The sequence below is a fragment of the Spea bombifrons genome, chromosome 4 (assembly GCF_027358695.1).
Source record: "Spea bombifrons isolate aSpeBom1 chromosome 4, aSpeBom1.2.pri, whole genome shotgun sequence".
Lineage (NCBI taxonomy): Eukaryota > Metazoa > Chordata > Amphibia > Anura > Pelobatidae > Spea > Spea bombifrons.
In genome coordinates this window covers 36,809,903-36,825,619 of record NC_071090.1, presented here as the reverse complement: position 1 = coordinate 36,825,619, position 15,717 = coordinate 36,809,903, and the positions used below count along the sequence as shown (strand labels likewise).

Sequence of the window (15,717 nt, the reverse complement as noted above, 5' to 3'; positions counted from 1 at the left end):
TCCCTGATCCTGGCTTCCACCATACATTATGATGTACTCTGCTTGCCCTGATATTTAGAACGAACGGCCATTCTGTCGCCTTTACCCTTTGAACGTCATCTGCTCTCAAAGAGGTCTGTTCTCTACAAGATGTCCTTAGTGAGCAGGACATTTGCAGAGATGAGCACCTTCTTGCTGCTGTTCTCCACAACAAACAACGGGGCCATTTGACCCTGACAATAGCAGGTGTTAGACCACCTGCACAACTGTAAAGCCATGATGGAGGAACAATAAATTAATTAATATGAAGTCACCTTCTAATAGAAAGCACAAAGGATATTCCCAAATTGAAGGCTTTTGTGACTAGTATGTGAGATCAACAATAAGTGTGTGGTTAGAATTTACACGAGCAGACCAGTAGGTGTGTTGTTATCTACCAGTTAGGTTGCTGTTGCAGAGTAAAAATTGAATATCTGCCTATATATGCAAATTACTACAAACATTGTAATGATAGTAATTTCGTTTGTTTATAAAATCGTATCTCAGAACTATGTGTACCAAACCATTCTGAGTCTAGTTCTTCTCTGCAACCTATCCCATCCTCTTACTTTCCGATAGAACATCACCATCAAAAGATCCGATGTTCTACTGCTTCTAATACTATAAATCAAGACTACACAATTTGATATACCGTAACTTATGGAATGTAGACCTAAGCCATAGGTCCAACACAAGGAAATTTCTCCTTTGCCTTCTGCACTCTGCTTGTTGTACTATTACAAATAGAGCATAATGATCTTGTCATAGCAACCTTATGCTTATTGTGAATGAGGAAATAAATATCTCACTATATTTCATTCAGGATCTAAATGACAATGAACCATTGTTCAGAAAACCAGAATTTCATTTTTCTGTCAACGAGAGCACCAATGGTAGGTCATATCTCCTTTGTGACGCCACCTGCATAATAATTAATTTAGTACTGATTGCTTCATTCTGTTATGCATTTACATATATATCTTTTTGCAATGTAAAAAAGAATTAACACGGAGGAAATAAATTCTGAATATTTTAACCATCATGGACATTCAACTTCCAAATTTTCAGGCTACATGCACTCTTTATTTTACCAACATGCAACTCATACGTTAGTGAATATAAGAGTTACTTTATCAGTGTTAGCATGCATGGGGATTCAACTTCTGTAATTTCTGTAAAACCACTGGAATTTTCTATAACCCATACCTGGGAAATAATACATTCTGTATTCTAGACTAATTTGAAGATTATTCAGTCTCCAAGTGTTTTTCCTACTACTTTGTCATTGAAACCACGTTACAATTGTATGTCCAAAATATTATACATGTGCTTATGTAATATAAGTGACAACCAGTCAGCTCCAATAACAAATTGTGTCTTTCAGGGGCATTTGTTGGAAGCCTACAAGTTGAAGACCATGACCAAACTGACCTAAACAATAGAGTTAGTTTCCGTATCTCACAGGGCGGATCAGGGAACTTTATTATCCGTGCACAGAGTGAAGGCAAAGGTGTTTTCACAGGAGACCTTTCTATAGATCCTGAAGTGAAACTTGATTATGAACAACAAAAAAGCTTTACTCTGATCATTGAAGCTCAGGACAATGGGGCTCAGGGAGTCAGTTATACTGCAACTGCTACTGCCATTGTCCAAGTGTTGGATCTCAATGACGAGCCTCCATATATAGACCAGTCATCTCTAAAAGATCTCAATGTTCTTGAGAACAGAACAGTGGGTATAGAGAGACTCGCCAGTCTGAATGCGACTGACCCTGACACAGACCATAAACTGGAGTTCCAGGAGCTGTCTGTGCAGTGTTTAAAAAATGGAGTTGACGTTGGCAGCATTTGCCATGACTGGCTATGGTTGGCACCAACTGGGGAGCTTTACGTAAACCGCTCTGAAGATGTGGACTATGAGCTCTGTGATCTGGTGGTGATATTATTACGTGTAGAAGACAAAATGACATTGCTGGGAGAGAGATACAGCGCAAATGGTTAGACTTTAAAACTTAATTTGTTTCCTGTATTTTATGTTCTCTGTCTGAAATCCTCTACATATCCAACCATATGCTCACACTGAAAAAAATTACTGGTTTATATGGAACATATGCCTTGATTTATGTGTTTCCTGCTCACAGAAAAACTCAGTATAGTTCTTCAAACAAACTGGTAATAATAGCCATTCTGAAAGTTGGGATATGTCAACCACAGTGAACAAGAGGTGGCGCATTGGCGACTTTGAAACATAATGTCGTTGCCAACCCTGTAGGAAGTAATTATAGCATCATACTGTGATATGGTGGTTTGTGGTATCATCATTGTTTTCCAAAAACAGTAGCTATATCCTTATACATATCATTACATCCCATATCACTCTCCATAGTATTCCACCACTGTTTCTTCTATTTCTTCCATGTTCTTCCATTGCCCCTGCAATGTTATTCTCTTTTTACACTCCAATACTTCTTAACTCCATTTAGTTATGTCTATACTCTATTATTTACATGCCATTAGCACCACCTATAATTATCCTCTCTTCTTTACATCGGCTATAATCAATAATCCAATAAACTATTAAACTTCTGTTTCAGTAGACTTCAGAACCCTCATGTATAGTTCCCTGTCCTCTTTCTCAGTTGGCCCCAATACCTTTGTAACATATATTATTTAAGGTGCATCCACATTGATAGAATCCTGCATCATACTCCCTTTATGGGAAAACATATGGAAAATTCCTTATAAACTTTTCTTTGAATAGAGTTTTTGCCATTATGCTAATGATTTCTTATTTTGAGCATTCTAAGTACAACCTTATGCATTCATTATTTTTCTTAGCTCTCTGAAATTTCCCCTTTATACATTTACTCTTTTTTGTCTAACTGCAATTTATACAGTTATTGTCTATGTTGTAGAATGATTTGCTATATATTATACTAATTCATTTTTTCCATGTATTTTCCACTCATTTAGTTACCCAGCGAGTGGTGATTCAAGATGTTAATGATCATATACCAGAGTTCTTAGAGATTGATGAAACATTCGGTAAATAAATATTCTCTTTGGGATGGGTTTGGTTATTACAAACATATTATACTTTTGGGCAAATAATGGGTTTGGTAACAGTGTATCTTATATATCATATTATCAGATTATGGCTAGATTTGAATTAATGGTATTTAATAGAAGTCAATAACAAGATGGATTTTAGCAGTGGCAAGAAATGGGTTAGAATGGAGTAGTCATACATTTTATTAAGGGTATTGTGAGGCCTAGGTGGTAGGCTTGGATTGGAAAATTGAAGGACTAGAGGTGTCTATTCACCATTAAACCTGAATCTGCTGTAGAATGTAGGAAGCTGAACGTGCTAGTTTTACTAACCGCTTATTTCACAATGTAGGATCTGTTCACTGAAGGGACAGTTGAAAACTAAGTTTGCAGGATAATTATGATTTCATTATACATTATAAAGGGCCAACCCAAGTGAGCTTCTGCTGCAGGAAGAGCTTGACTGTATAATGTATAGTTAAATTATATTTTGGATTTAGGTAAACCCATTGGTTGATTTTTCCAATATTTAAGATGTTTATTGACTTTTTGTGTCATTCTGTGTTCCTACAGTGGTTGTGCCCGAAGCTGCTCCATTTGATTACCAAGTAGCTCTAGTTAAGGTAATGAATCCTTTAACACAATGTGAATCAATTATGTGAAAGAAGTTGACAATAAGTACTTTATTTCTGGGCTGGCAAAATAGTATTTCATTTTAGTTTGCCACTTTTCATCTCTCTTTAAGCAGTCATCCTTGTAGCCCTCAGAGTTCTTTTGGTTGCATTCAAACACAACACCACAATATGTCATTAGAGGACCACCATGTGCTAGATAAATTGTTGCATGACACCATAAAGGGTCAGTGTGAGTTATAGATTTGTTTGTTTATTTTTTTCACCAGGCACGAGATAAGGACATGGGAGTGAACGCAGAAATCATTTTTTCAATTGCTTCTGTGATTTTCATCTTCTCCAGTGGAGGAACCACATCATTGTCCAACATCTTCAATATTGTCCCTTCTTTAGAGAAGGACTACTACCAGGGTAGTATAAGGTTAGTAGTCCCATATGTCTTCTCTGAGTTTATATACAATTGCTTAAACACTGCTAGGTGAATATCTGTATAATGTGTTTTGTATTGTAGGGTTGCCACTTCCCTGGATGTGAATTTGAAGGGTCAGTACCAAGTCACTGTCAATGCAATGGACAGAGGAGATCCACCACTTAATGCTACTCGCTCAATAAATGTAAGGGGTCAACATTTTTGGTGAAAATAATAACCAAAGTATTACAATCCGATGAAAGCAGAAACCAGACATAAATTACCTTACTTATACTTACCTCATTTTAAATATCACTTGTTCTTGGCTACAAATAATTGGAGTTATCTAGAAATTTGTTATGAGGTACAGTAGCTTTCAATTCATTATACCGAGAAGAAATCAGTTACAAATAGTAGAAGACATAGGTATATTGACTATATTGCACTGTTAAAAGAAATGATGACACATTCAGGCAGACAAATACTATATGAAACATTTCTTAACCCACCTTCTACTGATATGTTCTTCAAAAGAAACTTCACCTAGGAATACCTTTGCTATGTCTGAATCACATGAAGATTATTTATTTTGTCAACTCACTACATCATTTGCTTGATTGGCATTGCTGGTTTTACATTCCCTATAACTGTACCATATCTACTGGCATCCAGTAACTGTAAGTAACCATGAGGGCTTCTTATGTCTTTGCTTCATAGTTATACTAACTATGTAACCAGCCTTTATAATGCCTACATTCCTTCATAGTCATTGAAACCTCTGCCGTTCTTCTCTTGGTCCGTAACTTGTAGATTTTTGCCGTTGACACATCCTACCGGGTCAGCCTGACGTTCTCAAAATCTTCGGATTATGTGCGGGAAAATTCAGAAGAGATCCAGAAGTAAGGAGGAGAAGTTATTGTGGTTGATTGAATTAGGGGGATACTATCATCAGTGGGACACATAGGGTTCATCTTGATATATTTTCCTAATATATTATTACAGAGAAAATATGCAACATACATCGGCACGGCTGCTAGTGTAACAGACCGAAGTGTGTCTTGAGATAATTGCCTTTGCCAGTCTAGTTTAGGAACTTTAATTTCCATTTGACATTTATTGTTAAACAATACAGTCTATTGTGTTACCAAGGGAACCATAAGTATTATTGTATTTTAAGAAGGTCTTCACTATTTGATTCATTCACAAAAGTGGGCGTTTGCAAGTATTTTGCAGTTTAAGCTCACTGACTTTACATTATAAACACCCAGTCCCAGTAATCTATTGCTGCAAGCAGAACTTGACTGGCCCTGTATAATGCATAATTAAATCAGTGAGATTCAGTTACCCTACTAAATGAACAATGCATTACACAGGGCCAAATCCATTTTGCAAAGAACACTCCTAGGAACAGCATGTCATATAATTAAGTGAATTGAAACCACAACTCTCCTGCCAAAAGCTGTGTTTTTTTATATGTAACCTCGTTGAGATATGATCTCCCTTGCTAACAAAGCAAAGTGGCATCACACACTCTCAATTAAGGGCTAACAGGTGTTTTTCATGGCAGGTGGCTTGCTGTGGCAACAGGTGCAACTGTGTATATATCTGATATCAAAGAGGCTTCTTCAAAAAGTATCTCCTCTCGGTGAGTCAGTCAAACGAGGAATAGTAAAGAAAAAAAGCAGGAGGTTTTTTTGTTAATGGTATGATTCTACACTGAGGGATGAAAAAAAATGTTAATAATGGAATATGAGAGTACTACTGAATTTGATGCTTTCCAGTTATTAAGTTCTCAAATGGTTATGACAGCTCCTCTTTAGTAAAGCTGTAAGTGCCATATCAGTAGGTTCTACAATTTACACTAAAAACCCATAATACCCGATTTTCTAAATAATGTGTCCCAAGCTTTCCCAGTACAAATCAACAGAATGTTTCCATTTATTCAGAGCCCATTGTGTAGAATAAAAATCTAGCAGAATAAAAGCTTATAAGAAATCTGATATTTGTTGTCACTGGAACTGCAGTTATTCCATTGATCTGTAGAACTAAAGCTTGGACAGTAATCTTTCCAACGGCAAAAAAAGGAGAGCCACTGAATCCAGATGTGTAATACATTTCATGCTGGGCTGAATGTAGGTGCCCAAGATATTGGTGGGCTTGGATGGGTTCTGGCATGTAATACATGTCTTCACAATCCAGGGCCCAACCAGGTATCATACTCATGCCAACACTGGCTTACCTGGTATAAGCTAATATATTATATAGTAATATAATATATAGTAGTAGAGTATATAGCAATAATTACATAGTGGGATATTTGCCTTCAAAAAACACTCTTCTCTTCTTAGAGCTGATCCTGAAACAATATTGTACGTGTACTTTGTGTATAGTAACGGCACTGCTATCACACCAGAGGCATTGGACCGGTAAGTGCAGACTCACTCATAAATTGCTTCTCTGAAAAATTATTTTACAGTATCTAGATTTTACTATGCTGACCCTTTTATGTATGTTTAACATTTATTTCTAATCTAAAATAAATAGTTTGGGATTTTGTATTGATATAGTTGTTCCCTGGGTTTATAGAATATGATTCTGGTTTGATGAAAATAAAGGGTATTGGTCTCGCTAAGATATCCAAAGTTCTCAGCATCATATTGCTTTCTTTTATAGGATCATTCGTGGAAATTCGGTAGCATTATCTGAGCTTCTGCAGCTGGGGCTAAAAGTCATTGTGAGTCAATTCCGCCTCGATTTTTAGGTTTTTTCAGTAACTCATGAACATACACATCACAAACTGTAATAGAAAATTAGACGTGGTCAACATAGGGACTGCTTTATTGAAAAACAGGAAAATGCAATGGTGTTTTTTTATGATTTGGTAGATCTAGTCTGTGGAGACCTGGCTCAGGCTTTTACCTCAGGTAAATGTTTAGTTTCATATACATATCTATTGTAGGGCGTTCCCTGGGACGATGGGGTGTCCCCTTTAACTGGTTTGTAATGGGATAATATAAGGTAAAAAGTAAGAGAACCTGAGCCCTTGTGCCAATAGTAAGGAGTTACAAAATCAAACTTGTAATATTCATAAACAAATAGAATGCAATGCCATAAAAGTCTCTGTTGGTGTAATGGTCAGGTGTCCCAATCCTTTTGTTCATATAATACCGTATATTTAAAGCAATATTTGTTCATGAAAGAGAATTACCTTTTTTGGAAGGAAAAATAAACCATACCAGCCAAAGAAAAATGTATGTAAGCATTATGTTATAACAATAATGTAACTTTATGTAATGTATCTAGTATTTAAAAAAAATATATATAATTAATTATATAATTATTTAATATATATATATATATGACATATTATTGCTCAATGGTAAACTAAGCTTAACATGGTGTTTTGTTTTTCATGTATAGGGTAGCCCTAACGATCCAGGAGATAATAAAGAAAATGAAATGTTGTATGGAGTTATTGCAGGTCTGACTGGTGCCCTGGTCCTTGTTCTTATCATTATGGTTACAGCTCTGGTCTGCATTAGAAAAAGGTATTACAATGTATTAGTTGGGCTTTGTGATTATTTCAATGTCTCTGTACTTGTGGAAAGAGTTGTAAGCATTTTTTAAACTGACCCATTTTTCCTTTATAATGAGTGTCTACCCTTTAATTGAAACACTTTATAAACCAAATCTATATGCTTCTCTTTGCAGGCAGGTAACATATATAGCATTTATAACTAAACAACAGAAAATGTTTATATTGCCAATAATTTTGCCCATGTAGGAAACACCCTATATAATGACACTCATTGTGCACACATTGTCCATGTCCTTTACCCTTTTCTCCCCTAATGTATTGTCGATGGCAAGGCCTAAGTGCAAAATTAGGGTCAGACAATGACTGTCTGTGTATTACAGCAACAAGAGAAAGCTACGCGCAATCAAAGCCTCAAAGATAGCAAAGGCGTTGCCTGGGGAAGTTGTGCAAGGAGCAGAGGTCATACCTGGGACCAATAAGTTCAATTCTGACAGGTAAGGACAACCAATGTGATAATGCTGTTAAATGGATACTTAAACTACACAGTGTAATTGTGACTAAAACGAAAACTTTAAAAAATAACTATCCACCCTCTTGCCACTGAAGGGGTGCAACCTGTGGAAAAAGCTATTTATATTGGCCCTTTAATGGCCCATTAAGCATTGTCATATGATGCCCCTCATCTTCAGCTCAAAGAAAGGGCCACTCCAAAAATAAATTAAAAAAGGCAGCAGCAAACTAACTAATTAACAACTTACTAAAGATGATCTCTGGGGAACATAGTTACATAGTTCATCAAGTTCAACCCTTCTACCTAACCTTCCTATTCTTGATCCAAAAGAAGGCAAAAACCCCCTAATTAAGCTACTTCGAATTCTGCCATCAGGGGAAAAATTCCTTCTTGACTCCAAGAGGCAATCGGATTTCTCCTTGGATCAAGAAGCTCTAAAATATTAATGTTATTCTATTTATATCCAGACCCCTTTTGAAGGTATCTAATGTATTGGATAACACTACCTCCCTTGGCAGTGAATTCCATACCTTTATTGTCCTCACTGTAAAGAATCCCTTCCTTTGTCGTCTATGAAACCTGCGCTCTTCCAGTCTCAGAGGGTGACCTCTGGTTCTTTGTATATTTCTGTTAATGAACAGGTCACTGAAGAGCTCGTTATTGTGGCCCTGCATATATTTATATAATGTTATCATATGCCCTCTGAGACAGACCTAATTAGCACTTCCGTCAAGCAGTGAGCACAGTGTGGCTTGCGAGCAGGGAGTCCAAAGGCAACGGTGACCTTGAAAATGTGCAAATAAAACAAATTTCATGGAAAAGTAAGGAATTTAACATTTTCGTAATAACACACTACCCAATCATTCAGCTTATAAAAAAGGCAGAAATACTTGGATCAGCAACAAAGAAAAGCATGATATGCATCATGGTGGTTTGTATGTAAACTAGTGAAGCATTAACATCTAGTAAAAGAATGCCAGATTTTATACTTTTCTTTTTTTCCTATGTGTCTGTGGGCAGTCAAAAAGCAGATGATATTTAAATATTTTCTCTTTTTGTCTCTATTTCAGAGCTAACCCTATATTGAATGTGGATCTGGGTCCTATTGTGGATCTAGGATTTGATGAAACCACTTCCGTGAGTGACAGCGTAAGGTAAGGGAATCTTCACAAAAAACTCACCCGTATTTGCTAGTCCTGTGTAGCCTTTAATGCAAGATATTGAAATAATGACATAATCTGTCCTTTTACCTTCAAAAACGCTAGAAGCATTGAGAAGGTGTTTGGGACATTGCTATTATAAATAAAAAGTGGTGCTATCACCATAACAGCCAATGGTATGTTAGAGCTGGACGGTCAATTCCATTGGTTTCTAGAGTGACAAAAATAATTTTATATATAACTCACATCAGGCCTGGGCAAATGCATTGTGGACTGGTGGCCGATAGAGTACTTACCAATACTGCTTCTCCAGAGGCAGATCTGGTCCTTTAGTGTGCGGCTGCCTGCTAAGTACGCGAGGTGCATGCTGTGAAAGTATAAAGAATGCAATTGCCATTTAGCAGCCACTGCCCTTAAAGTACCAGAACCACTTAATCATCCCTAGTCCAGCCCTCATGTAAATTAATAGAAATTAACCTGTCAGCATTATTTAAAGGTGAGAGAGGGTGCGACATAAAACAAATTAAGAGAACTCATCTCCAGAAGACAAATGGAAACATGATGGGTCTTGGTAAAAATGACCATCCAAGATCTATTAAACAAGATGTTGTGCTTGTTTTGCAGTGTGGACTCCCTTTACAAACATATACTTGACAAGGACCACAATAATTCTTCCACGCTCCAGGTAGGGGATCATTTTTTTGCAAACATAGAACAAACTGTGGCTAGAAGCCTTTTCAGTTATTGTAGAATGTTACTTGTTTTTGTGTGTACAGTAAATTACTAAATAAATAACTTTAAAAAGAAACCTACACTAAGCACATTGATTACAAAAAGAGAGAGTTGTGGATTTTTGTTGAGCAATTGTTTTTATTACAGGATAAAGCTTAAGTACGGTATATATATATATATATATATATATATATATATTCTATTTGTTGCTCTATATATTTTCCTTAGTGTTCATTCACTGCTCTCTCCTGGTCTTAATGTTCCTTCTCTGTCAGCTTCTCTGGGAAGACATAATCACCCCTTCCACTTTCGGTTGCCGTCCCCCAAGGATTAGTCCTTGGCCCTCTGCTGTTCTCTCTTTATTCTCTTTATACTTTACTCTTGGCAAACTAATAAACTCATTTGGCCTCCAGGATCATCTATATGCAGATGAGACCTAAATCTACCTGTCTTCTCCTGATCTCTCTCCATTTCTCATGTCCCGTATTACCAATTGCTTGTCTGCTATTTCTTCATGGATGTCACAATGCTACCGGAAACTTAATCTTTCTAAAACTGAACTCATTTCTTCCCTCCTTCCATCTCCACTCCACTACCTGAATTCTCTATCACTATTATCAACACGACTATCTCTCCTACTAACTAGGCCCGATGCCTTGGGGTCATCCTTGACTCAAACCTCTCCTTCATCCCTCACATTCAGTCCCTCACCAGATCCTCCTATTTGCACCGAAAAAACATCTCTCGCATCCACCCATTCCTCACCCAAGAATCCACAAATCCTCTTGTTCATTCACTTGAACGGTCTTGACTACTGCAACACTCTTCTGGTTGGCATTCTCAACTCTCTCCTCTGCAGTCTGTCCTAAATGCTGCTGCTAAACTTATCTTTCTTGCAAGCCGCTCCTATTCTGCTTCTCAACTCTGTGAAATCCTCCACTGGCTCCCTGTTACCTTTAGAATTAAATTGAAAATCCTGGTAATAACATATAAGGCCCTCCATAACACTGCTCCTCCATACATTTCTGTATTTGATCTTTACGTTCTTCCCATGGGCTATGGCTCTCCCCCTCACTTATCACCTCTTCCTTTTCCTGTCTACAAGACTTCTTGTGCTGCCCTATATCTCTGGAACCTACTTCGACCGAACCTTCAGCATTCACCCTCCCTCCCAACATTCAAGAAACATCAAAAACCCCACTTCTTCAGAGAAGCATAGCATCTTAGCCACTAGAACTTCCTTGTCATTGATACAACCACCACACTACCTCTCACCCTTTCTCCGTGCCCTATGTTTGTCACCCCATTCCCTCAAGATTGTAAGCTTGCGAGCAGGGCTCTCTCCACCTCATGTATCGGTAGGTGTATCTTAATTGGATTATAGTGATTTATTATATTTTGGGAACATTCTTTTTAATCACATTATTAAAGTTTTATTCTGGAAAAGGCTCATATAAGTCTATAGTGCCAGTGACATTGAAAGACACAACTCGTCACTAGACTTGTGCAGGGCTAGCAACATCCATTCGGACAAAAGTTTCATTTTGTTTCTGTCGTGTTCATTTTCAGACAACAAATTTTGTTTTCCAACTATTCGGGTCAGACAAAATTTGCAGGCGATTTTTGATTTGGAAATTCAATTCAGGGGGTGTTTCCAAATGGTGAGGTCCCTGCCACCTACCAGACTCACTTTTCACTCAAAGCAGCATCTTAAGGTTTAGGAAGAGATTCTGACAGGACACTGAAGTAACCCAGAAATTAGAAAAATATTTAAAGAATTATTCCCTCTGGGCAAGGAAGGAGATTGACCCCCAAAGACAGGGAAGACACGGGCAGACAGAGGCATTTACACACATGGTATAAAACTGAACCCCTTAGATTATTAGAAAAGGGAACAAGAACTGACAGAGCTGCAGCAGCAGAGGTAGGGTACAGTGCAGGCACTGCCAGACAGACACATTGTACAGGACCAACTTCTCCCCAATATTAGAATCCCTTCCCCCATATTAACAAGAATTGATCCCCAGTAAGGCCACTGAGGTGCAGGGACTGTGCACGCACAAGGTGAGTTCTGCCAGACCCACACACTCAGATTCGACAGGATTGTATACAAATGTCCCGTAATAATAGAAAAAGAAGAACTAATCCCCAGAGTAAGGAAAGAGATTTATCTACGAGGCAGGGCAGGTCACAGATCAGGCACTGTTAGACAGGCCGAATCCACCCCACTCTATATTAGTAAAAAACAACAGGTTGAGGCACAAGGGCAGGGCATGGCACAGAGCAGGCACATGCAGATAGACACATCGAGTCGTATGGATTTCCCTCAACATTCAACAAAATTGAAATAAATGATCACCTCAGAGAAACTGCTGCCAGTTTGCCCCCTGAGGCAAAGCTATGCTGTGGTGTGCACATAGGTGTTGGCTCATACCAGAATTATTGAGATGTCCTAACACCTTATCCAGACAACTTCCTGATGACGAAATCTGCACCTTAAAGTATGGCCATCTCCCACGCTTTACTAAGGTGTTGTACACCAGGTGAAGATTTAGTGGTACTAGCATTTTTTGTATTTTGTATTAATGATAGTGGTGGTGGTACTGGTGACAGTGCATGTAGGGGAACCAGTAGCATAGCTACGATGCTGCTTCTGCAAAGTAGAATATCACCACACCTGGGAACTCTCTGGGTTTGACCCGGAGATTGCCGGGTGAGCGCTGCTCCTCCGGTTCTCCGGGTCAAGACCCGAATCCTCCGGGTCGTGGGAAATGGGCTGGCACGCCCTGCTCCCTGCCCATTTTCTCCTTTACATGGGGTTTCCCCCCAACGTCAGTGGGACCGCCCACCGACGTCAGCGGGAACTTCGTTCTGCAAGGGAAGGCTCTGGGTAGCCGGTGCCGAGAAGTTCCCAGGTATGAATATGACCTCTCTGTGAGTAACTCATGTTAGTAGGTGGGGTGGAGAATATTTTACCACTATTACAGCCAGGATGTTCACTAATACTGCTGCTGCATGCGGATGGTTGTATTTCTGACTCCAGGCAACAAGGATTCAGCCTACTTGGGACTGGTATATTAGGGCCATCTGACCATTTCATACACTGACGCCTCTGCACACCCAAGAAAACTGTAATCATTCCTTCTTATAGACATTTCTGAATCAATTGTAGTCGCCTCCATTCGTTTTGAATGGGGGGAGATTCCTACAAAGGCACAATATTGGCAAATTTTATTCAAAATAAAGTTTGTACAAATCCAAATGTGCAATTCTTCTTGTCACTACTGAAATAATAAATCATCCACTTCAATTTGAAAAAGGTACCTCCCATCAACAATGAATTTAGTAGGGCTAAGTGGATCTGTGTTCTGTGGATGAATGGCGGGAAGGAATATTGTGTACACAAGTGTTTGTCATGCTACTTCTTGGCAATCTAACACATATGCAAAGTCAGTTTATCATTAAAAAAATCTAAACCTGCATAAATGACATAAGGTGGCATCTCAGAGTCAGAGGCAAACATACCTCTAGGTAAACAAAGCTTAGGGTCTCTAACATTGTTGGCATAGGCTAAGCAACCACCACCCACAGTTACTCAAACCCTCTTGTTCATAGTACTTCCCTGAGTGCAAAGATAGAGCAATGTTTTCCAACCTGTTTAAACCCCCTTTGTAAGAAGTGTGCCTTGATATGAACTCATAACTCAGAGCATAGTTTGTCCAGTGATTAGAATTTGAAGTTTAAACATTAATTTTGCTTTGTATAATGTGTTCCTGTACTTTTACTTTGTCATGTATGATTCTTTCATTCATACTCCTTTTTGTATACAGGAAAACAGGGAGATGGGCGCCGAAACTGAAGCTTCAAATGATGAAAGAGATGAACCCCTGGCCATCGCTCTTAATGACAGAGTGAAAAATTCATACAGCAATGCAGCTCTTGATACCACAGACTTATAATGTATAAAGTGGATTCACAATCTGCACAGAGTATCATTTTTAAATATATGTATATAAATGGCTATTGCTTCATGTTTTTCGTTGTCCAATGACATAACACTTATAATTTATATGGAAATTTGAACTTTATGATTTGGGCAGATGATAGGGTCATTTGATCTGTCATGATATACCTTCCAAGACTGCAGATTTTCATGCACTGCCCCAATTGTGTGGGCAGGAGTATCATGATCATTCTGATCTCCCCTGACTGGCACAGGGAGCTTTAACATCAATGGAGACAGACATCCAATTAAGCTTTTTTGGCCTCCTTAAGCTTAGCTGTGCGAGGAGGCACCTTGAGTACCACAACCAATTTCAGAGGCTGGTCCCACTTTGCCCACACAACACAGGTGTCCCAATCTGGCCACGTGAAATGGGAGCATGTTCACATACTATTTTCACACTGTGATTTTTTGAATGATGTTTTCAATATGGATGCAAACAATACAATGATTTGTGTTATAACTTAAACAAGATTGTGCTTGTTCATTATTGTAAGTTACATGAAAATCATATGATATTTTTAGACAAATTTATACATAAATGCTGGCAATTCCTAATGGCTCGCTTACTTTTTCTTGCCTCTGTAAATATCTGGGTACACCTTGCAGCTTTGGCAATCTTCTTAAGTGCTGCCTATAATGAGGTTTCTGGACAAATCTCTAGTCAGTTGTTTTGCATAAGAATTATGAGAAATTGTAAGTTTGACAAGACGTTAATACCTGCAAGCAAGTTCTCCACAAACCATAAAACATCTGCTTGATGACTATGCAGTAATACACATATAGTAACATAGTAACATAGTTCATAAGGTTGAAAAAAGACCAAAGTCCATCAAGTTCAACCTATATACATATTGTGTCCCTACCGTGTTGATCCAGAGGAAGGCAAAAAACCCTTATGAAGCAGATGCCAATTGCCCCATACCAGGGGGAAAATTCCTTCCCGACTCCAAATATGGCAATCAGAATAAATCCCTGGATCAACGTTCTGTCCCTATTAATCTACTATCCATAACTTGTAATATTATTGCTTTCAAGAAACACGTCCAGGCTCCTTTTAAATTCTTTTATTGAGTTTACCATTACCACTTCCTCTGGCAGAGAGTTCCATAGTCTCACCGCTCTTACTGTAAAGAACCCCCGTCTGTGCTGGTGTAGAAACCTTCTTTCCTCCAGCCGTAGAGGATGTCCCCTTGTTATAGATACAGTCCTGGGTATAAATAGGTCCTGGGAGTGATCTCTGTACTGCCCCCTTATATATTTATACATAGTTATTAAGTCCCCCCTAAGCCGTCTTTTCTCCAAACTAAATAACCCTAATTCTGATAATCTTTCTGGGTACTGTAGTCCTTCCATTCCCTTTATTACTCTGGTTGCCCGTCTTTGAACCCTCTCCAGTTCCACTATATCTTTCTTGTACACTGGTGCCCAGTACTGTACACAGTATTCCATGTGTGGTCTGACTAGTGACTTGTACAATGGTAGAATTATTTCCTTGTCATGGGCATCCATGCCCCTTTTGATGCACCCCATGATTTTATTTGCCTTAGCAGCAGCTGCCCGACACTGGTCGCTACAGGTAAATTTACTGTTAACCAAGACTCCTAAGTCCTTTTCCATGTCAGTCGTCCCCAGTGTTTTCCCATTTAATACATATTCCCAGCCTG

The 15,717-nt window shown here is 38.5% G+C and overlaps 1 protein-coding gene across 1 annotated transcript in view; it reads left to right on the top strand.

Annotated features, from left to right (window-relative positions):
* The window catches only part of CDHR2 (cadherin related family member 2), a 35,243-nt gene extending 20,639 nt beyond the window's left edge, over nt 1-14,604 (top strand). Inside the window, exons 18-32 of the mRNA XM_053462679.1 lie at nt 842-911; nt 1,403-2,014; nt 2,991-3,062; nt 3,639-3,688; nt 3,967-4,118; nt 4,209-4,311; nt 4,917-5,005; nt 5,674-5,751; nt 6,455-6,532; nt 6,780-6,840; nt 7,527-7,654; nt 8,025-8,138; nt 9,226-9,309; nt 9,940-10,000; nt 13,878-14,604. Of these exons, the coding sequence (XP_053318654.1) occupies nt 842-911; nt 1,403-2,014; nt 2,991-3,062; nt 3,639-3,688; nt 3,967-4,118; nt 4,209-4,311; nt 4,917-5,005; nt 5,674-5,751; nt 6,455-6,532; nt 6,780-6,840; nt 7,527-7,654; nt 8,025-8,138; nt 9,226-9,309; nt 9,940-10,000; nt 13,878-14,006 (1,881 nt within the window). The 3' untranslated portion in view covers nt 14,007-14,604. The remainder of the gene's footprint in view (nt 1-841; nt 912-1,402; nt 2,015-2,990; nt 3,063-3,638; nt 3,689-3,966; nt 4,119-4,208; nt 4,312-4,916; nt 5,006-5,673; nt 5,752-6,454; nt 6,533-6,779; nt 6,841-7,526; nt 7,655-8,024; nt 8,139-9,225; nt 9,310-9,939; nt 10,001-13,877) is intronic.
* Nucleotides 14,605-15,717: the final 1,113 nt, after the last annotated feature.